Source organism: Bos indicus x Bos taurus, chromosome 9 (assembly GCF_003369695.1).
Source record: "Bos indicus x Bos taurus breed Angus x Brahman F1 hybrid chromosome 9, Bos_hybrid_MaternalHap_v2.0, whole genome shotgun sequence".
Lineage (NCBI taxonomy): Eukaryota > Metazoa > Chordata > Mammalia > Artiodactyla > Bovidae > Bos > Bos indicus x Bos taurus.
The window spans coordinates 69,630,260-69,653,627 of NC_040084.1; the positions used below are offsets into that span (position 1 = coordinate 69,630,260).

The 23,368-nt window shown below is 37.4% G+C and overlaps 1 protein-coding gene across 2 annotated transcripts in view; it reads right to left on the reverse strand.

Annotated features, from left to right (window-relative positions):
* MED23 (mediator complex subunit 23) overlaps positions 1-20,301 on the reverse strand; it is a 43,749-nt gene extending 23,448 nt beyond the window's left edge. The window contains exons 1-13 of one of the 2 annotated variants that reach the window (XM_027551558.1): positions 20,035-20,286; positions 19,646-19,677; positions 19,400-19,487; positions 16,987-17,111; positions 15,073-15,184; positions 13,553-13,651; positions 12,675-12,776; positions 12,167-12,236; positions 10,421-10,533; positions 8,970-9,065; positions 8,408-8,425; positions 3,000-3,200; positions 1,157-1,300 (exon numbers count right to left, since the gene is read on the reverse strand). In XM_027551558.1, the coding sequence (XP_027407359.1) occupies positions 1,157-1,300; positions 3,000-3,200; positions 8,408-8,425; positions 8,970-9,065; positions 10,421-10,533; positions 12,167-12,236; positions 12,675-12,776; positions 13,553-13,651; positions 15,073-15,184; positions 16,987-17,111; positions 19,400-19,487; positions 19,646-19,677; positions 20,035-20,082 (1,248 nt within the window). In that variant the 5' untranslated portion in view covers positions 20,083-20,286. Of the gene's footprint in view, positions 1-1,156; positions 1,301-2,999; positions 3,201-8,407; positions 8,426-8,969; positions 9,066-10,420; positions 10,534-12,166; positions 12,237-12,674; positions 12,777-13,552; positions 13,652-15,072; positions 15,185-16,986; positions 17,112-19,399; positions 19,488-19,645; positions 19,678-20,034 lie in introns of both variants that reach the window. The other variant, XM_027551559.1, reaches the window with a different exon arrangement.
* Positions 20,302-23,368: the final 3,067 nt, after the last annotated feature.

Below are 23,368 nucleotides of genomic sequence, written 5' to 3' on the forward strand. Positions count from 1 at the left end.
ACAATTTGCATATTATAAGAAAGAGTAGAGTGAACTAATTATATATATTATAGTAATCCATTTCCGCTATACTTCTTTTTAAAATATCCTGTATTAATTTAGCTCCAGTTGTCCTTTGTTCAATAATACAAATCAGATCTAACAGCTATCAAATATTGAAACTATTAAAAGACTGCTTTTACTTTCCAAGAAAACAGAGCATTTACAATCATTAAATTTTTATTCTTTAAAATTTAAACACATCATATGAAGAAATTAATCACATCATTATTTTACTGAGTGTGATAAACATGAATAGAGAATTTCTAAGAGTCACATGTATGCTTTTCAACAACATGTAAGAGATAAGCAATCTAAATGAGCAGCATCAGACGTACTGTATATTGATGGGTGAAATGACATAGATGTCTGGAATTTGCTTTAAAATTATCCAGCATTAGGAAAAACAAGATGAGAAGGAAAGATGAAATAAGAATATTTCTTGGTGATGGGTACATAAGAGTTTCTTTTTTTAATTTACTCTACATTTTTGGTGCATTTAAAAATTTCCGTAATAAAATGTTCCTAAAAAATGGCAATCATCAATACATACCATATTTCAAACACCTTATATAATAAGCACTGGTGTGACACTGGACAAGGAAATGGCAACACCCTCCAGTATTCTTGCCTGGAAAATTCCATGGATGAAGGAACCTCATAGGTTACAGTCCATGGGGTCACAAAGAATCAGATGTGACAGGGACTTTATTAGTGTGACACACTCAATTAGCAAACAACCAAAGGAAAAAAGAATTAACAGATACTGATGTTATTTGGTCCTTAAATGTGTATATATTAAAACAGTTTCACATTCTTAAAAAATTGTAAACCTTTTTAAAATATAGAGAAAGAGTTTGCTATACTAGATGTTCGACTGTGATCTGACTGTGATTAAAGATAAACTTCAGAAACAATCCAGTTAAATTTCTTCATTTTACATAGAAATGAACTAATGTCAAGAGAGACTGAATGTCCATCCCATGATTACAGGTATTACAAAAACTGGGAAAAGAACCATGTTTCCATTTTTCAAGTCCGGTGCTCTTTTCACAAAATTACACTAACATTCTTAAACATAAACTAGACATAATTCTAATTCAGTAGCCAAACTTACTTCTTTTTCTGGGTACAGAAGGTCGAAGAGCTTCATGACAGGAAGAAAATCAGCTAGTGCATTTTTCTGAATACTTCCAGAAATGAATTGCAAGAGAACCCACATAAGATGATCTCTGCCTTTAATCAGTCCTCGCCCTGCCAACTGTAAAAGATATTTAAATGCACATCTGCAGTCAAAGAAATAGATTTATAAAGTTTAAAGAAAAAAATAGAGAGAGAAATCTTGTTCTTAGAAAGTTAGCATCTAACTTTGGCATTTACTGATTACTTTGTCTCTACTCAAGGCACACCCAGCAAAGCTTTTAAAATTAATATTGCTTCTCCCTGATCTCCAAAACAACTATGCTTATCAAAAATGAAATGTTTTAGACATAATTAAGTCGAGTATGTGTGCACGAGAATCAAGTTTAATATGGGAATATTACTAAAAATACTGCATCAAAACACAAGGAGTCTGGGGTGGGAGGTGGGAGGGAGGTTCAAGAGGGAGGGAACATATGTACACCTATGGCTGCTTCATGCTGACATATGGCAGAAACCAACACAACATTGCAAAGCGATTATCCTCCAATCAAAAATAGATAAATTTAAAAAAATACCAGAGTTTGTTATTATTTTAACAAAAAGGTTAAATTTATTTATTTTTAACTCTTCAAGGACTGGTTATCAAAAATACTTTTCCTAGTTTCCTATAGATTGTAACAGAAACCAGTGGTGGTGATAGGGGTGGTAAGTAAGTGGTGGTCAAAAGGATTTTAACAAGTTTTATGAAAAATTTCCCCAAGATAATCCAGGCTATCAAGATGTTACAGATATAACAACACTTATTTTATTCCCACTCCCACTCAATGTGTATAAAGCCTTATGCCTAAAGCCAACCCTTCCCACACACTTACTCTTCTACTCGTGTTCTCTATTTTGGATTCACTGTCCTCCTTTTTCATTCACTGCCAAAGCAGAAACCAGTGAGTGATCCTGGATTCCTGTTACTCTGTCACCTATTGCCATCAAGTCCTATTAATATATTTCCCAGCCTACCTGGTTTCTGGCTCCTCCTCTTTTCTGCTTTAGGCCCTCAGCCTCTCTCACCCAGACCACTGCAACAGCTCCCTTACTAGTTTCTTGGCCTCTGATTTTGGCTTCATTCATCTCTACATCACTGTCTTCCCATATGTGATGCTTAGCAGTAATTTTTCCAGCTTGTATCTGATGATGTCTTTCCGTTCCTCATTTACTTCCCAAAGTAAATTTAAATCCTTAGAACAAACACAAGGGCATATAAAGGTCTCCATGTCTGGTCTTACTTTCCTGCTTTCCTCATCTCACCAACACTTTCCCTTCTATAGTTTTCTTTCATGTTTTCACACATTTCTACCTCTTTCTAAATGATCACTTTATTGCCATGGAAACACTTTCCTACCTTTTTCCCCTTGGCAAATTTCTACTTGTTTTTCAAGTAATAGTTTCAAGCCCCCTTTGATAAAGCCATTCTTGGGTGTCTTTAACAGAGACTTTTCTCCTTCATTTCTATTGCAAGGAAACATGCTTCCATTATTATTATAGCCCAATTGTTTATACCTACATCTTCTCACCAGCAAGGAGCTCTCTGAGGGCACTATATTAGGCCTTTTCATTTGGAATCTCCTGGTCCTGGCACTGTGAATATGTGCAATGAATACCTGAATCAGTTTTCACAGTGACAAGAAAGTGAAAAGTGAAGAAACCGTAAGAGCATTGAACAAAAGAGAAATCAGAGCTTGGAACTTGCGTTCACTAGATACACCCGTCTGAAATATACTAATCAACAGGTGAAGTGGCTCTGAAAAAGGGTGTGTACTTACCTTCTGATGAAGAGAAAGGACCATATGTGGGAAACTTGCAAACTGGAAAAGCACAAAGAAAATGAGCTGACTCGAGAGATGCTGCCAGAGGAGTTGGCTTGTTCCCCCATCATCAAACTTCTCCTCGGTCTCAGATCGCTCCATGGCATAAACCACCAGATCCACCAACTGGTCCTCCAGCACAGGGCAGCGCTGCTTGTGCTGTAGGGCAGAGATTAAATACAGTATTCCAAAAGCCTCCCAGTTAGTTTCAGAAGTTACCAGTTAATGGGTATTCATTGTAACAAAGAGGCCAAGAAGCATGGAATGAAGTTGAACTTAGAAAGTTAAGGCTAGGTTTAGTCCATTAAAGCTGCATCATGTTATATTATCACAGAGGATGAGTTTCATAAAAAATTAGTTTTCAGGTCTCACCTAAAACAGGCTTCCCATTAACTTTTACTACAGACATCATTGTTCCAGAATGACAGAGGGAACTACACAGTAGAAAATTCTGTTATTTATTTCTTGAACAAAGATCATTTTAAAGATATATGAAATGGTGATAACAGTATTAATTTTGCAATCTAATTCAAAATATGAAAATCCTGGATTTCCAGGAATCACATATTATGACAAGAGAGCGAACAAAGCAGTGTGTGATCTAAAAGTAGTCACCACTGGTTTACACTAGCTTTATATACAGATGTATATCTAAATATTCAATGTCTGTTTTTCAACGTGTGGTACTTATTTGATACTGAAATGGAAACTTCCTCTATTAGAAAAAAAAAGACCTTAAAGTTAAAGCTATGTTCTTCCCTCTTAGAAGTCAAACATTATGCAGCTTTAATTTTAAATTAGACTATTTTAAAATCTAAAACAAGAAAAAGAATTGAGTTTAAACACTAAAATGAAAATGCAACTTCCCTTTCTAGAGGCAAAAAGGTTTATGCTTTGTAAAGTGATTCAAAAGCTTTTATCAAAAGAAATGTTAAGCCATATTTTAAGCCATTTTCATATTTTAATAAAATATGTTATATGACTTAATAGCCAGGCAGTTGGAAGCCTTACTAATGAATACAATACTAATATAGATGCGTTCCCTATAAACTTTAGATGTGATTATTAGTCTTTTGCCATGAAAAAGGGATATGATTTCTTTAAATTTAGGGGAAAAATGCAAAATGGGGACGAATTTGGAAAAAAACAAAACATAATGAATAGCATCCCCTCTTTTGCATGCTTTCTGCCAGCTCCAAACTTGTAAAGCTCCAATATAGCTGCACTTCCTTAAAGCATGCAAATAAAACAAACATCTATCCAAAACAGTAAGCATCAATGGTTGTTTCATAATTTTTCCAAAAACACAATGCCATGATCACAGTTCAACCACATTACAGTTTTACGAAGAGCAATATTAACACCACCAGTTGGGACTACAGTACTTTTCCTCCAAATGTAATTATCATTATGAAGCAGAGCAAAGTGCAACAGACAACACTACAAACTATTTCTTAAATCAGCATGCAAAACTACTGTGTACAGGGCTTGAAATTCACTAGTTCTGCCAACCACCAGCAACCTAAGAAACGTGTCCGACAACACAAATTTAGAGTGAGATCATTCCAAGTATACGAGAGTCAGAAAAATTTGTGAAAAGAAGTAAAGCCAGGATTTCCAGTAGGAATTTTTCGTTAGTGATGGGAATTTGGTTCTAGTTTGGAAACTAACCAATTTGTCATCTATTCCTCCACCCACAACAGTCTTCCATCAATCTGCTTCAGGAAAAAAGAATAAACTAAACAAGGTTGCTTTTTAGCACCTGGGTCATTTTTTTTGAGTTTTCCATGTTAGTACTGGCTATTTGTTTAAAAAAACTGAATTTTAACCTACATATTTTTAGAAGTGTAGTGATTTATGGTCAAAGAGTTCATGATTCAGAGGAAAACCAAAAATACTAAGATTTTGGCAAAGTAAGAACTAGGAAATTTACAGTCAAAGCTGACAATCATTCAATATGTATTAAGACTCAAGACTACCCCCAAATTTTCTATTAATAGTTAAATCAGTCAGGTATATCTAGGGCACCAAATGCAGCTACTTAGTCTGAGGGTAGAAGAACATCTGTCAAAATCAACTCTGCGTTTCCCAGGTGTTTCTGGTTAAATCCAAGGATAGTTCTCAAACCATGCTTAGGGATAGCTTAAACTTAAGTTCCTCTTTTACTTGCCAATTTTAATAATACCAAAAAAAGAGAGAGAGAGAGAAGTATGGATTATAAAATGAGCTGTGCTGCTAACTAGAGTACGTTTTGTTTTAGTTTTCAACTGCTAAAAGGTAAGTTCATTAAAATTAAGACTCCCTACCACACAAATTATTTTATAAAGTGGAACGTATCTGTAAATCAGTTTAATGACTTTAATTATCAATCACTAGACTGGTAGCCAATGGATGCTATGTCTATGACTATTCACAAGTTGCTGAAAGCTTTCATAAATTTAAGTCTTCAAGATGTAGGTATATAAGTTGAATTAGCTTACATCATACATATATGAATGTTTAGTTAAAGCCTCTTTTTAGCAGTAAGAATCTAAATTTAGCATTTTAATTTCTGCATAATGGTCAAACTGTATTGGAAACTTATTTTAGATTTTCAATCTGAAAATCAGCCACAAGGCATTAATGGAAACATGAATGTTAATCCCCTCCATGCCCTTGATTTTTTTCCCACCACTATTTAAAATGGCAAATGATAATGCTTTCAGTCTTAGTAACCATATCCTATATTAAGTGGCCCCTGATATTTCCATGTAATGGTTTTGGTACTGCTTATGTGGTACAATTTTAACATATTGTAATTAGGTGTGTGCATTCTAAGTTGCTTCAGTTGTGTCCGACTCTTTGAGACCCCATGGACTGTAGCCCACGAGGCTCCTCTGTCCATGGGATTCTCTAGTCAAGAATATTGTAGTGGGTTGCCATGCCCTCTTCCAGGGAATCTTCCCAACCCAAGGATCGAACCTGTGTTTCTTGTCTCCTGCGCTGGCAGGTGGGTTCTTTGGAAGCCCACACATTTAGGTAGGCATTGGTTAATTTAAAAACCATTATTTCAGAGATAGAAATTAATTTTAAAGCAGTATTTATTCAGGACAACTTGGGAAGAAAAAATCTCTTTGTATTTCATTTATCATATTCTCTACCAACCAGAACTGGAGTCCCCTGTCAGTTAATACCACTTTCAATGGTGCCTTTTAAGGATAAACTGAATGATCAGTCTAGTACTTCACTATCTTAGCACTGCCAGAGTTCATACACCACCACATCTAAGAGCTTGAGGAATGAATCTGTTTTGTAATGCTCTTTTTCAGGAGAAGGAACACAAACTGTTGTGCAAACACACAAAACAGGATTTTTCCACTGTGAACACTCTACCCTACTGGTCACAGAACTGGGCTATTTATGACCTTCTGAATGCAACCGATTTTAGGATCAAGTACCATAGCCCAATTCCTACTGGAAAATACAATATGGACAGCTCTTAAAAGGTTTCAAAGCTTTAAGTAAATTATTGCATTGCTAGAGAAAGGATAAGAAAGTATAGTGCTGGATATAGTTCTGTAATGATAACAGATATGATAACTTGTTAATTTTTAGTCATATGCTTCTTATACAGTGTGCTCTCATTTTCCACCCTACTTTCTAGGTGGTAAAAATAATATGTCAATTCGGCATAAAGCTTACATTTACAAATCCACTCACTACAGTGTTTTCTACCAAAACAATTACTGATGAATTGTGAACTTTTGACAATGTTTACACTACAGTGGGATCAATACTAATAATGTTCTGTCAGCATTTCCATTATAAACTTTATTTTTTACGGATTTATGTCTTAGTCATAAACTTTTTTTAGGTTGAAACTTGTTATTAAAAGGATCAGATCAGAAATATCCTTCTCTAAATTTCATCAGTTTCTCGTTTAAGAAGAGCTGCCCTCCAAAAGCAAAAAGTTAAGGATGGCTAAGGATATCTGGGGGGCGGGATTCAAATGACCATGGGTATGTTTATTCACCAAACTGCAAAAAAAACCTGAGTCAAGTATGCCTTAAAGTTTATTGCAAAAATTAGGTTTAAGACAGCATGAAAGCATTCTTTCAAGGTTAACTGAATACTTACCTCTAACTCAAGTGAAAGCTCATCAGAGTTAATGACTTGGTGTTTAAGATGTTACACTGACAGGTTATGTGAGGTAACTGTCAGCTACTGTGCTGTGAAGCAGTTTCAGTTTCACATGAACAAAGGCTTGTCCAAACAAGAAGACTTGGTAAATTTTTCAGAAGAAAAAACTTAAAATAATAAAAGAGATACTGCTACTAGGGTGAGGTTTGGCATGCAAAGTTTCAACACTGAGCAAGTTTTATGGCCAAGCTATATGTCCTTAAAAATAGGGCTTTATAAATGGAAGCACTGGCACAACCTTCACTATAGTATTGCAAACAGCAACGCTATTTTATACAACTTGGACAAGAACGTCTTATTAAAATCAAAAAGCTGGTCTATTTTAATATGCTGGGCTCAAAAATTTTTAACAAAAATAATTAGAATCACTATTTTGCTTAAAATCTCAAAGGTGAAAAGTCCTGGAACAGACTTGGGAATGTATAAGAGTTCGTTTCATAAAGTCTGGCCATTTCGTGTTCCTCCTGCCACAGGTGGGCTTCCACTGAGAGGCGCTCACTCCAGGAGGGGGTCACTTCCGGCAAAGACTGACAAAGAAGGGTGTTTGTCAAGCAGGTGTGGGGTCACCTAAGAGTGTGACATTTCTTAGTCAATCTCCACGTTTCCAAAAAAACTTCCCCATGTGACGCTTACCACTCCAACTTGTAAAAGTAACGTATCTCTGTTAAACTGTTTTTTTCTCTTTTTTTGTTTTGTTTTTAATTTGTTTTTGTTTTTAGGCAAAGCAAGGCAGGTATTTTTATTGATGTCGTTGTTTGTTTATGTTTTAATTATCTGGAAAGATAAAGGCCACCACAAATCTTTCCATCTCTGAAAATTCCACCAGGCTAGCTTTAGCCCTAAAGTAGGAAAAACAGTAAAATGGAGTGGGAAGGAAAAACAACTCATCAAAAAATGACAGGCTTTATCAAATGCCAGGTGTTGTCTCTTGATTAAAAAAAAAAAAAAAAAGAATATTTAAAAACAAAAAACAAAAAACAAACAAACACCAAAAACCAAAACCAAAAACAATCCACCAAAAACAACTCTCATATCCCAAGAAGAAATTCATTTTAGTGGCCTTGGTCTCAGCATGGTCCTGCCAATTTCAAGCCCCGACCATACATGTATTCTCTAAATGGAATCAGTGGCTACAAAGCGGCCAGCGTATCGTTAGTCACAATACAACAGTAAGGTTGTGAACATACCTGAGCAATGTTCAAGGTCTAGAGCATTGGAGGATGGGCAGGACAAGACAGGACAGAACAAAAATAAAGGAAGAAAAAAAGAAAAGACAAAACAGTGACTATGAGGCCAGCCTCAAGGAACCCAGAGTCAGCACAAACCCGCCCACATGTCAAACCACCAAAAACATACACCAAAAAGAAAAAAAACCAAAAAACCAGCAATTGAGGCCATGCTGAAGATACCAAGGGTTATAAAAATAGACACCCAAACAAAAAAAAAAGTCAAAAATTATGGTTAAGTCATGTGTAGGTTTCTCTGGCACAAGGTATACTTGAAACTGGCCTTATAGAAAAAAAAGCAATGCAAAATAAACCAACTTTTAAAATATCTCCTTTTTAATTTAAACATTCTTAAAGCAATATATAAATGATAGAAACAATATATTACTTAATAAACAATATAGTTTAAAAAATCATCAAATAGTTCTTAACTGTTTTGCTCAGTTAGCTATAGCAAAGAAAAGAGAAAAGAATAGTGCAGATTCTATGCAGAATTTACTAGGTTTCCAGCACAGTACAGTACCTGCTTATTTAAACCTAGCATATTGCAGACCATATCCCTGGAATAAGGCTGCTCCAAAACATATCTCAACAAAGCAGTCTGTGGTTCAAACAGATCCTTTAAAGAAAATAAAGAAAATCATTGCTTCAAGATCAGAGTTAATGTTCATTCAAAAAATTTGAAATTGGGATAAAAAAATCCTCTAAAGGCTCTTGTTACCTTCACACAGTAGGCAGTATCTAGTGGGAAAAAATCAAAGGATTTTAGTGTTTACATTAATCTGCTCCCACCCTTCATTTGATAAATGATGTAACTGAGTTGAAGGGACTTGCTCATGGTCATAGAGAAAACTTTAGGAATGGCTTCGGCCACAGTCATGTGAAAGTCTTAAGCATCACTGTAAGGAATGGATTTTCTGCCCAGAAATCTATCAAAGAGGAAAGGAGGCAGTTTCTAACCATTCTTCTGTAAGTATAAACGTAAACATCATTTCCAGATTCGGGAGGACAAATGACTTGACAGCACAGGGATTTATAGTGTAGATTCCGACTCAGATTATCTGAGTTCAAATCCTGACGATACTGTTTGTAAAGTTAACACCCCACGCTGTGTCTCAGTTTCATCACCCGGATAGTGGAAATAGTAAGATGATAGTTTAAGAATAAAAGTTGTTATGAAGTGAAGTTCTTAAAACTGGGCCTGGCATATAGGAAGTACACAGTAAGTTTATCTGTTTTTATTACTGCTATGATTGTACATTCCACTTAGTTTATCACTTTTTTATCTTTCAAAGTATTGCTGACTAGTATCCCAAGAGCTGTGAACTGTCACCTTAGCTGTACTATTTTATCCTCCTTCACTTTGGGGTAAGTCTCCCAATCACTCTCTACATCATTTTTGACATGAAACATTTACAGAACACTATCTGGCCCTCCCTATAACCTGCTCTGTCATCCCTCCAAACCCCAAGATACTAAGATAAATCTGCCAATGTGTTTCATCAAAGCTTTATGTCTATATCTCATATTTCATATTATGGATATATGTGGATTTTTCTCCTTGAGAAATTTCTACTCTACTTTTGTCCTTCCCCACCTCTCCCCTTTTGAAAAAAATGCAACAAATAAGGAGGCTCACTCTTCAAGTTTTAGGGACACTGCAAATTCATGTTTAGTCCTTGCTTTGTAAAGGAAATGTGAAAACAAGGAATCAATTTAAAAATTCAATTATCTAACACGAAGTACTTTGCCAGGAAGTGGACCACTGGAACATAAACACCATAATATCACAAACCACAGGCTAAACTTGGATCCTGAAATCATATGACATAAACCATAGTTTATGGTTATAAACTATCTTTCATTGAATATTTACTTTTTCAGTCTATGAAGAGACAATTTAGCATTACATAATATATAATCTTGGATGAAGACTCTGATGGATCAAAAGCTCCATCATATTGAGCAACATACCTTATCATATGGCAAAAGGCCTTTCAAAGGAAAACGGAGAGTTGTAGGGTCCAATTTCCATGAATTACAAATGGCACCCGAATTATTTACAACTGGTAGAAGGCTGCAACGGCCTGTAGGTATTACAAAAAATGCTTCTAAATAAATGTGAACATAGCAATGTCTAGTCCTTCATTCACTCTACAAATTTAATGACTATCATGCTGAACCAGGCACTGGTTAATGTTAATGAATATCATGCTGAATATCATGCTGAACCAGGCACTGGTTAAAAATATGTTTTGATTAGCTAGAAGTCTGGGGATTTTCTTTGAATATTTTTAGCCCAGCTGGTTAAAGACCAAATTGTGCAAAACTTCCAAACTCACAAATGTTGCATTTGTCCAGGGACAGAGTTCAGCAAGCTACAATCCATGAACCAAATCCACCTGCTCTCATTAAGTTTTACTGGAATGCTATTCCTTTGCACGCTAATGGCAGAGTTGAGTAGCTGTAAGAATGCATAGCCCACAATGCCAAAATATCTGTTGTATCACCATTTATAGAAAAAGTTTACAGACCTTTAATCTCAGGTCAAACTAAGTAACTTTAAACATGATGTTCCTAGAGGCCTTAGATGTAGTATATGACCATTAATCAGTTCATGTATCCAATGCCTGATAAATGTTGTCACTGGGATGTCATACAGGCACCTTAAGTTCAATATAACATAAACTAAATTCATCCTCTCTTCTCAAACCTGCACCACTTTCCATAATTCATCAAATGATGTCAATATCCTCTCAGTTATGAAAGCTAAAAGCCTAAGAATTATTGGTCTAGTGTCCTTTTCATTTCCTTTTTGTATTTCCAGTGCCCAGAATAGTAAATGACTCACAGAAAGTGCTAAAACTTGGTCATTGATTAAATAAGGGTCTATAATCCCAGGCTGTTCTAAGGTTACCATGATTTCTAGAAGTAATTCAGGAATATACATATGAGAACTGTAAAAACTGTAAATCATGTGCTTATTTTTAAAAGGAAATTCAGAGACTCTAATAAACATGAAACAAGTGGAAAACAAAAGAAATTATATACAGGGCAAAGGTATGAACTGGAAGGGGCTGGGAGTCAAACAGTGTGGTGTGCTACAGCCAGAGAGAGAGATCTGCTGAGACTTCCAGGTGCCTGGGGAGTAGAGTTATACTCTGCTGCTGCTGCTGCTGAGTCGCTTCAGTCGTGTCCGACTCTGTGCGACCCCAGAGACCGCAGCCCACCAGGCTCCCCCGTCCCTGGGATTCTCCAGGCAAGAACACTGGAGTGGGTTGCCATTTCCTTCTCCAATGCATGAAAGTGAAAAGTGATATACTCAGAGAAGGCAATGGCACCCCACTCCAGTACTCTTGCCTAGAAAATCCCATGGATGGAGGAGCCTGGTAGGCAGCAGTCCATGGGGTCGCTAAGAGTCAGACACGACTGAGCGACTTCACTTTCACTTTTCACTTTCATGCATTGGAGAGGGAAATGGCAATCCACTCCAGTGTTCTTGCCTGGAGAATCCCAGGGACGGGGGAACCTGGTGGGCTGCTGTCTATGGGGTTGCACAGAGTCGGACACGACTGAAGTGACTTAGCATAGCGTAGCGTAGAGTTATACTAAAATGGCAAGTCACCAAGACACGTATAAGATTTCATCCATCAACTTGGTTCAGTAGTCAGCTCACTAAAAATCAGGTACTATTTAGAATATTTTAAATTATAATCTTACCACAAATGGAGTTTATCCTTGCTGTTGGCCTGAAGGTATCCACAAAGTCTGATACCAGGTTTCCAAGTAACTAAAACAAAATAAAATGAAAACAAGTAAGTAGAAAAATAACATCAAGATGCTCTGAATATAAGAATCATTTACATAAAACGAGATAACATGTAAAGATTTAGTACCGTTCCGGGCACGTAAAACTACTGAAAGGTTAGTTCTCTTTCATGTCCTCCTAAACAATTACTTGCCAGTTCATTTATCCCTGAATTAAGCCAGGTCATAGCACCATGTCCTTAGCTATTTGATGAAGCTGTGTATATTTTATGAAATGATATATATATAAACTATCTCAACAGGATAGCAGAAAAATGAAAGAAATGCATCATAAAAAAAAATCACATATTATCTAAGGATAAAGTGACCATTAAAAAATAAGCACACAAAAAATCAGATTAATATAATAATTTTTAATAAAAATTTCTATTAAAAATTTTTTAAAAAACATCAAATTTACCCAATGTGGAAGTTTTCCCTCAGGATATAGTTTCCTGATCTCTGTGACTGCAAAATATGCTGGTAGTAAACAAGCATTTCTTTCCAAGATATATGCTATAACCTAGGAAACACAAAAGGGCTATGTTATTATTTTGAATAGTCCCACAGATGTGCCCTTTAAATCCAACAACAATGATATTTAAAAAGTAGAGATATTATTTCATGGATTCAGTTGGCTTAAATATAGCATAAGAATTCATTTAAATGTGAATATCTAAAAATGAAGATTAATACAATGATTGCTGATAGTAAATAACAGACTAGATTCCTGATAGCAAGTAACACTGAACATGCATTAAATATTGGTAGACTTCCCTGTTGGTTCAGGTGGTAAAGAATACGCCTGAAATGCAGGAGACCAAAGTTCGATCCCTGGGTCGGGAAGATGCCCTAGAGAAGGGAATGGCAACCCACTCCAGTATTCTTGCCTGGAGAATCCTATGGACAGGGCAGCCTGGCAAGCTACAGTCCATAGTATCACAAAGAGTCGGAAACGACTGAGTTACTAAAACCAACGGGAAGGCACAGACTAAAATAACAATTCTTGCAACATTAGGTACAAAGCACAAAGATCTTTAAAGTGGCCCATAGGACGATATCTTATAATGGTTGAAGACACAATAATATCAATATTGTTGCTTTCATATTTAAAAACTATGAATTAAAACGTAAAATTTCCTTTGGAAGTACAGTGGAAGTGAAACTGTACCTTTAAAATATGAATTTTGTAGAAGAAATGGAACATTTTACAAACTACTGTAAATTTGAAAAGCACAGAACTATAAAACTAGACATCTTTAGGAGATGATCAATGAATTGCAGACAAGTTTAAATTACCTCTCTTGCTGCCAAAAGCTGCTGTACAACAGCTGAGCTCACTGTATTGGGAATTGTCAAGATTTTCTCCAAAATCACTTTTAAGAGATCTCGAACACCCTGATAGAACAAAAAGTCATAGATTAAATTTTTTAAAAGTCCCAGGTGCCAGTTAAAATGCCTAAAGCTTTCAAGATTATATACTTGGAAAAATATGTAACCCTCAAAGTCACACTTTTAATTTTTCTGAAACAAAGCTAACATTCAAACCCCTAACGTTAACCCAAGAGAAGCACCGTATTCCAAAGCAGAATTCTAAAGACTGGCTTGCCATATGAATGAACAAAGGAAGTCACTTATAGATAAAAATTAAACTTTTCACATTCCGTTCAGCTTTTCTCACCTTCATAACATTAGAAAAGTTTCTATTATTACGAGGGACCAAAAAGTTTAATTTGAGCTTAACAGACAAAAATATATTTGGAAGAACTTGAAAATACTCTGAAAAACATGGACAATAAATATTCAACTTTTTGGCAGACAACCTTTTCTGCACCTTCCTTTTGGTATATATTCTAACTTCATTCCCTCTTTCTCATCATCCATCACATACTTTAACCCCTCAAACTTAGCCAATAAGGCTATTCTGCTAACTGGTTATCTATTCAGATCTATTACCAGTTGCATTATTTCAGAGAAGAATCTAATACACAGAGAAGACATTTCATTCGTAGTATAAACTATGTGATCAGTCTTGTAAAAGATAGAACATATACACGAAAGAAACAATTATGAAGCACCATACAAATAAGGAAGTAAAAACTATATATTAACCTGCTAAGGAAAGTGAAGTACAAGTAAATAGAAAATAATCAGAAAAGGCTTCTTAGAACTAATTTTGTATGAAATCATGACTCTGGCCAATAATTATCAGTTAAATCATTTGAGATCAGTGGAAATACAGATATAATGCACAGGGTCAGGTATCTGCAAGTCTTTCAAGAGACAATAACTAAAGTGGCTTGAATGAAGCAGAAGCTTCTGCAGCTGTGGAACTCCTGAGCTGTGTTATGAGACACAATTAGAGAGTGTATGCTGTTGGTTTTGGTGAAGAGCAGAGTGCTGAAGACACCAGTTAAGGAATGACAGTGTCCAAGGTGGCCAAGGTGAAGCAGGATTTGCTCCCTTTGTCAGCTGATGCCTGCATCCCTTCTCAATTCCACACCTCCCTGCTCTATGCCCTTCCATTGGAAAGGGGCCCCGACATCATAAGATCTGTGGCATGAGAGAACCGAGTCTGCTTGGTGACTCCCTACTTGTCACAGAAGTTTATCAGCCACCTGCACTTTTAAGAATGTTGGGAGAGCAGCAGAGAGCTGTGGGAAACACTGGGCGATTTTAAACTCCTTCAGGAAATACAACAAAAAAGAGACAGATTTTATAAATGCTTCCACTTCATTTCTTTTATGTGAAACTAATATACACTGAAAAATTAATCATATCTGACAGCAGTTACTTTTTATAATCGGAAAAAAAAATACCTTGTAATCCACCCCTCCAATTATTTTCCGAACCAGTTTAAATGTTAAGGCCCAAAGCTGTGTTCTTTCCCATTCAAGTGTGTCAGAGTTTATCAGGGATTCACAAACCATCCTAGAAAAAAGGAATACCCATTCCAGTTACAAGACAGGATTTTTGTAAGTTCTCTAATAGCCAAGGTCCACAAACTCTGGATATTATATTTGTCACAGTAAGTGTTAATAATTGTCATAAAGGTACATTACTCAAGCACACTTTCAAAAAATTACATAAAGCATTTTATATTTTTTACTTATATGAAAGACTAAACCCAAAGTAGAACTAAACCCAAAGGAGACTCCTTACCATCTTGAGCCACCAGCGAAGTCCTAAAATAGAACTGCTCCTGCTGCTAAGTCGCTTCAGCCCTGTCCAACTCTGTGCAACCCCACAGACAGAAGCACACCAGGCTCCCCCATCCCTGGGATTCTCCAGGCAGGAACACTGGAGTGGCTTGCCATTTCCTTCTCCAATGCATGAAAGTGAAAAGGAAGTCACTCAGTTGTGTCCGACTCTTAGCGACCCCATGGACTGCAGCCTACCAGGCTCCTCTGTCCATGGGATTTTCCAGGCAAGAGTACTGGAATGGGGTGCCATTGCCTTCTCCAAAGTAGAACTAAGTAATATTAATTATGTTATATTTTTGCTAGAAAGAAATGTACCAAAAGCTATTGGTTAAATGTGTATCATTAACCAATTAGTGGCAAACTGTGTTTTTCCAAGACGGCTGCAATAAGACTTTTGACCCCACATACTCTTCTAAAATGTAATATTGATGCTGCTCCCAGGAAGAGTATCAGTGTCAAAAGGGTAGAAAAAAAATCTATCCCTCGGTTTGGGCAGGTCCAAGACTGGCAAATGGAAAGGCTTTCAAGGCAAAGTGATACAGCTTCTGCCTAGCCCTCTTATGAAGGCTTGCTCCTGGACTCCACTACACTGTGAGAAAGTCAAGGTCACACAGAGAAGGCATATGTAGGTTCTGGCCAATAGTGCCAGCTGATGTCTCAGGTGACAGTTAGGCATATGAATGGGAAAATCTTTGTCATGACTCCAGTCATAGCCACCATCCGACTGCAAACGCAAAACCTGAGAAAATCCTTCCTACTCCTTGTCCAAGCAAGCACTGTAATCGTGAATGTTAACAATAAAAGGATTATTACTGTTTTAAGCCATGAAGTATTGAGGCAATTCATCATCCAGCAAAAGTTAACTGGAACTGACCCAGGAATTTCACTCCTGGGTATATAACTAAAAAATACAAAAACACTAATCTGAAAAGATACACACATCCCAATGGTCATAGCAGCATTATTTATAATCGCCAAGATAAGAAAGCAACCTAAGTGTCCCTCAACAGATGAATGGGTAAAGATGTCCCTCTCTCTCACACACACACACACACACACACACACACACACACACACAGTGTACTACTCATCCACAAAAAAAGAATGAAATTTTGCCATTTGCAATAACATGGACAGACTGGAAGAGTATAATGCTAAGTGAAATAAGTCAGACAGAGAAAGACAAATACTATATGACATCACTTATATGTGGAATCTAAAAAATTCAACAAACAAATCAGTGACTGTAACAAATACAACAAACACTACCTGAAAAAGCTTGTCAAAGTGAGTGATTTTAATCCCTGGGCTAAAAGGCAAAGCCTGCCTGGTTTTGAGCACCTGAAGTATACAATTTTAAGAATATTGCATCCTCAAAATGAAAACTGAGATACTATGAAGCACTTTTTGTTGACTGTAACTGCCTTCTTTATTCTCTTATCCTTTTACAACAACCACCTCAACCAATTTCTAAACATTAATTAAAAAAAAGAAAATTTTTAGATTGCTCATATTCATCATTAACCATACCTGGGTGGAAGGAGACCAGTCTCGACTGCCATTGCTAAGCAGTCATAAAGAAAAGAAATTCTTTTAGGACTATGCTGGCCATGAATGAATTTAACAATCCACTGGATGCACTGTTCATGAGATTCCTGGAAAATTAGAAAATGATCACATTTTAGGTCTAAACTTATATTTTATAAGTAACAAAAAGCTAATAGCATCTGGGGGTATACATGAAGACTATGAGTGAGATACTTCATTATAAATTAATGGATGAAAACAATTTAAAAAGAACTGAAAAAATTCAGATGTAGTAGCTGAGTTATATTAAGCTTAAAATCACACGATTATATAGATTAAAACTTCCACCATTTTTACTATATGGGACCTCCAAAAAGAGTATGATTTTATTAACATATTCATGATCAACAAAAAAGTCTAGCAAAGACTGTGCAAGGCACTGTAAGCAGTGCCCTTAATGGCAGATATAAATATCCCTGTCACTGGAGGAAAAATCCACTATGAATTAGTACATCAGCCTCATGAGAATTTAGTGAATCTGATCCCTAAGAGCCAAATCAGTTATGAACTAATGACATATCCAATTTCTAGATCTGCAAAACTTTAAATCTGATACCAAAATGTGGTGCCCAAATCAAAGATTACCTTCCAGAATATTCTAAAGATGTCCTGCTCTGTGCTACCACTGTCCCTCATACACATTTCTATTGCTGAATAAATAGTGCTGGTTTAGAAATACTTATTTTCTTCCTGGATCCTCTGTCAGAAAACAAAATTCTTGAAGACAAGGGTTTTATCTTAAATCATACAGTGTTTAATCAATTATTAAAACATTAAAATGTTAGAAAGATGTAAGATGTTCAATCTCACTCACAGAAATGCAAAATAAAACTACACTTAGATAAAATTTCTCATGTTTTAGACTGGTAAAGATCAAAAAGCTCAATAACACGCTATTGTGAGGCTTGAGGGAATAGCAATATATATCCCACTGATATATTGCTAGTGGGAGGATAAATTGGTAAAACCCTTATGGAAGCTATTAGATTATTTTTATAAAAACTACACATAGAAATATCCTCTGACCCAGCAATAATGTATTCTGTGTCCCCTGCCTAAAACTATTCATTACAGTATTATTTAAAGAGAAAAAGGTAAGAAGCAACCTATCACATGGTGCTGCTGCTAAGTTGCTTCAGTCGTGTCCGACTCTGCGTGACCCCATAGACGGCCTCCTACCAGGCTCCTCTGTCCCTGGGATTCGGGGGGACTGGTTAAACAAAGGATGGTGCAGCCATATATTAGGATTTAATGCTGCTCTAACTCCAGGAGTTGGTGATGGACAGGGAGGCCTGGCGTGCTGCAATTCATGGGGTCGCAGAGTCGGACACGACTCAGCGACTGAACTGAACTGAACTGAAGAAAGAAAGAGGACAGAAGTAACTTTAAATGGATTGATATAAAATTATATCAATTTGAGAACTTAAGAGGGAAAAAGCAAGGTGCTAATAAATAATGTATATGGCATACAGACATTCTATAACAATGATTCTATGCATTAAACACTCCAGAAGGAAACATAAACTGGAAACACTGATTGCAGACAGAAAAAGAAACAAATGACTAAGCTAAGAGAAGCAGAAGGCAGATAATCTTACTCATTGGGTAGAACTTTTGGCACCTCTTCACATTTTGTATCATATGAATATATTAGAAAATAATCAAAAGTAAAAGAAATGTAAAAGAACGAATGTACTGCAGCTATGCAATTCATTTCTGAGTAGTGAGTCTTAGTCACTAGTGGCTCAACTGTAAACAGTTCTCATTTTCCTACTTATAAGGCATCATAAGAAGGTAATAATATACTACTGGATCATGAATTCTTTAAGGTTCAAACATTTTATCTTTTACAAGGCTTTAGTTTCTGGTGAATGCTCTTTGTTATTAAGTTTTACTGTACTTGCCTCAATTTTGTTAAAGTATCTTTGGATCCTTACTGTGGCATCTTTATATCTTTACTATAGTATCTTTATTATAATATCTTTGTATCAATGCTGGACCAGTTCCTTTGCTGATTAAATGAATGAAGTTTTTATCCATTACAACTCCTAACACAGTTGTTCTGAAGTGCACTAAATAAATCAGAATAGGATGAAAATGGTTTTATGTAATCTAACTTGGGAGAGATTTATAAAAACAACTCACACTGTGCTATGGTCAACTTGATTTTTCAATATAGATTCTCTACTGGAAGAATACAAGTTGAAACGAACGGAAGCCAGAATAGACAAATAAAAGATGATGACAATTTTATTTCCCCTTTTCCAGAAAAATCTTAACAGCAACATCAAAGTAAGTGTAAAAAAATAAAGGGCCAAAAATCATCAGCTGACTGTATTAAACATGCAGTGCTCACCTGAGAAAGACCAGCCCAAAATTGTCTGAAGGCCCCTAAACAGCTAATAAGTTTTGTTTTTTCATCTTCAGGGGTGTCCATAAACATGCTAAAAAACAAAAATCGAATTATTTGCCACTAGTATTAAAAATGTAATTCAACATAAGCAGAATAGTAGATCTTATAAACCTCCAAGACAGATCTAAAGAAAATCTTACAAAGATACCATCAGGTAAAAACTCAAAGATCTGCCATGTATACACTCACCCAGGGAAAGCCTCTTCTATAATCTCCGTTTTCTGTTAAAAAAAAAAAAAAGTAAACAACATGATTTTTCTTTTTTTTTTAATTTTAAGGGAGAGAGAGGGGCCTCCCCGAGCAAAATAATACAGTGCAACATAGGGCAAATCACCTTATCAGCAACGAGGAGAAACAAACAATACCCACCTGCTTGGTCTGTAACAAAGGGTGTTGTGGATTTCAAATGAGACTGAATTTGACAGCAGTTTGAGAATCGCTCAACCCTTGCACACATACTCGATGTCACAACAAGGAAGAGGTGGGGAGAGGTTGCGTGGGCCAGATTTCTTGAGCCGCTACTCCCCAGCCACCCCCTCACACAGTCATCGCCCAGGATCCCTGGCAGTTCCACTCACCACCACCTCCTCAAAAATGCTCTGTAGTTGCGTCTCCATCTGGACCATCACCCTCGCCTTCCTTGGACGCCAGGAGCGCGGCACGGGTCAGGCCCGAGCTCCGTCAATGGACGGGCAGAGGGCCGGAGACGCTGCAGGTAACTTCCACTCGCCGGGGTCAACTTTTTCCTTGGGCGCCAAACCGGCACTGTCCCCTCCCGGGCCCAGCAATCAGCCGGAACCCGCACGGAAGCCTGGAGCGCTGGGTGTGCGCTGACTATGGCGCCCACAGAAACAAGAGACCCAGCCAGATGGTTCCGCCTGTGAGAAGCACGATCCACGAGCCAGATGCGAGCGCCCCCAAGTGAAACCTCCAGCCTAAGGCAGCGCCGCCTGAGAAATCTGTATGCATGTCAAGAAGCAACAGAACCGGACATAGAACAACGGACTGGTTCCAAATTGGGAAAAGGAAAGCGAAAGCGAAGTCGTGTCCGACTCTTTGCGACTCCGTGGACTGTAACCCACCGGGCTCCTCAATCCACGAATTTTCCAAGCAAGAATATTGGAGTAGGTTGCCATTAACTTCTCGAGGGATCTTCCTGACCCAGGGATTGAACCGGGGTCTCCCTCATTGCAGGCAGACGCTTTACCGTCTGAACCACCAGGGAAGCCCATCAAATTAGGACAAAGGAGTATATCAAGCCTGTATATTGTCACTCTGCTTATTTAACTTATATGCAGAGTACATCATGAGAAATGCCAGGCTAGTTGAAGCACAAGCTGGAATCAAGATTGCCCGAAGAAGTATCTATAACCTTAGATATGCAGATGACACCACCCTCATGGCAGAAAGTGAAGAACTAAAGAGTCTCTTGATGAGAGTGGAAGATGAGAGTGAAAAAAACTGGCTTAAAACTCTAAGAAAACTAAGATCGTGGTATCTGGTCCCATCACCTCATGGAAAATAGATGGGGGAACAATGGAAACAGTGACAGATTTTATTTTCTTGGGCTCCAAAATGACTGCAGATGGTGACTGCAGCCATGAAATTAAAAGATGCTTACTCCTTGGAAGAAAAGCTATGACCAACCTAGACAGCATATTAAAAAGCAGAGACATTACTTTACCGACAAAGATCCATATAGTCAAACCTATGGTTTTTCAGGTAATCATATATGGATGTTAGAGTTGGACCATAAGGAAAGCTGAGCACCAAAGAATTGATGCTTTTGAACTGTGGTGTTGGAAAAGACTCCTGAGAGTCCTCTGGACTGCATGGAGATTAAATCAGTCAATTCTAAAGGAAATCAGTCCTGAATATTCATTGGAAGGAGTGATGCTGAAGCTGAAGCTCCAATACTTTGGCCACCTGATGGAAAGAACAGAATCATTTGAAAAGACCCTGATGCTGGGAAAGATTGAAGGCAGGAGGAGAGGGGGATGACAGAGGATGAGATGGTTGGATGGCATCACCAACTCAATGGACATGAGTTTGAGTAAACTCCGGGAGTTGGTGATGTTCAGGGAGGCCTGGCATGCTGCAGTCCGTGGGGTCACAAAGAGTCGGACATGACTGAGTGACTGAACTGAACTGCACTGAATAACTTCTAAAAACCTGATTTAAAGAATTCAAATTTTCTGCTGGAGACTAACTTCAAGAGTTATCCTGAGTGTATTAGTTTGCTGCCATAGCAACAGAAATGGGTGGCTTAAAAAATAAAGTGGTACTTTCTCACAGTTCTGGAGGTTAGAAATCCAAGATCAAGTTGGTAAAAATTTGAGATCAAAATTTCCTATTTTTCTCAGTATGTCAAAATCCATTAATATCATCATTTATATTTATAAACACATCAGAAATATTTACAATTCACAGGTATATCAGTTGTTGGTTTCTTTGGAGGCCTCTCTCCCTGGCTTGTGAGTGGCTGTCTCTTACCTGTGCCTCACATGGTCCTCGCCAGTGCATGGCTGTGGCTGACTTCTCTTCTTATAACTACACCACTCATACTGGGTCAGGGCCCACCACAATGACCTTATTTTAACTTAATTACCTCTTTAAAGACCCCATGTCCAACTAAAATTATGTTTTGAAGATGTGTATTTGAGGGGCGTACAATTCAGCCTCAAAACTATTTCCTCTGGGCCACCAAATGCTTGTCCTTGTAGCATGCAAAATACATTTCACCCATCACAATAGCTCACAAATCTTAGCCATGCTAGCATCAACTCCAAGTCCAAAATTTTGTCTAAATATCTAAATCAGGTGTAGGTCAGACTTGAGGTGTGAGGCATCCTTAGGCAATATTCCCTTCCAGTTATGAGTTAAAAAGCCATAAAATTAAAAGATGCTTACACCTTGGAAGAAAAGCTATGACAAACCTAGACAGTGTATTAAAAGCAGAGACATCACTTTGTTGACAAAGGTCTGTCCAGTCAAAGCTAAGGTATTTCCAGTAGTCATATAGGGATGTGACAGTTGGACTATAAAGAAAGCTGAGTGCTGAAGAATTGATGCTTTCGAACTGTAGTGCTAGAGGAAACTCTTGAGAGACCCTTAGACAGCAAGATCAAACCAGTTAATCCTAAAGGAAATCTACCCTCAATATTCATTGGAAGGACTGATGCTAAAGATGAAGCTCCAATACTTTGGCCATCCAATGCAAAGAGCCAACTCACGGGGAAAGACCCTGATGCTGGAAAAGTTTGAGGCAGGAGGAGAAGAGAGTGAGAGAGGTTGAGATGGTTGGATGGCATCATCAACTCAATGGACATGAGTTTCAGCAAACTCCATGAGATAGTGAAGGACAGGGAAGCCTGGTATGCTGCAGTCCATGGGGTTTCAAAGAGTTGGACATGACTGAGCAGCTGAACAGCAAAAACAGTGAATCTGTGAAACCAGGTAACAAGTTATCTGCTTCCAAAGCATAATGGTAGAACAGCCTAGGATATACATCCCCATGTCCAAAGGGGAAAATTGAAAGAAATCAAGGGGTAACAAGTTCCAAGCAACTCTGAAATGTAGCTGGGCAATTTCCTTTAGATTTTGAGGCTTTTGGTGTGATGCTCTGTCCTCCAGGTTGGGAATGGGGGTTGGCTCAGGAGAGTTTGTAGGTACTTGACTGGAATGACGAGGCCTTCTATTTTTTTTTTTTTGGCAAAAAGAAAAATTATGTGGAGCCGACCAGAACAGATGGAGCAAAAGGGTGAACATAAAAGTGTACCCAAGGAAGTGTGTTAGTGGTCACACCAATGTGATTAAATTGGTTCAAAGCAGAGGCTTGGCACTGGGAACAGGAAATGCATCAAAAGTTCAGGAAACAAGCAAAGGCGGAAAAGGAGATTATGGTGACCAGTA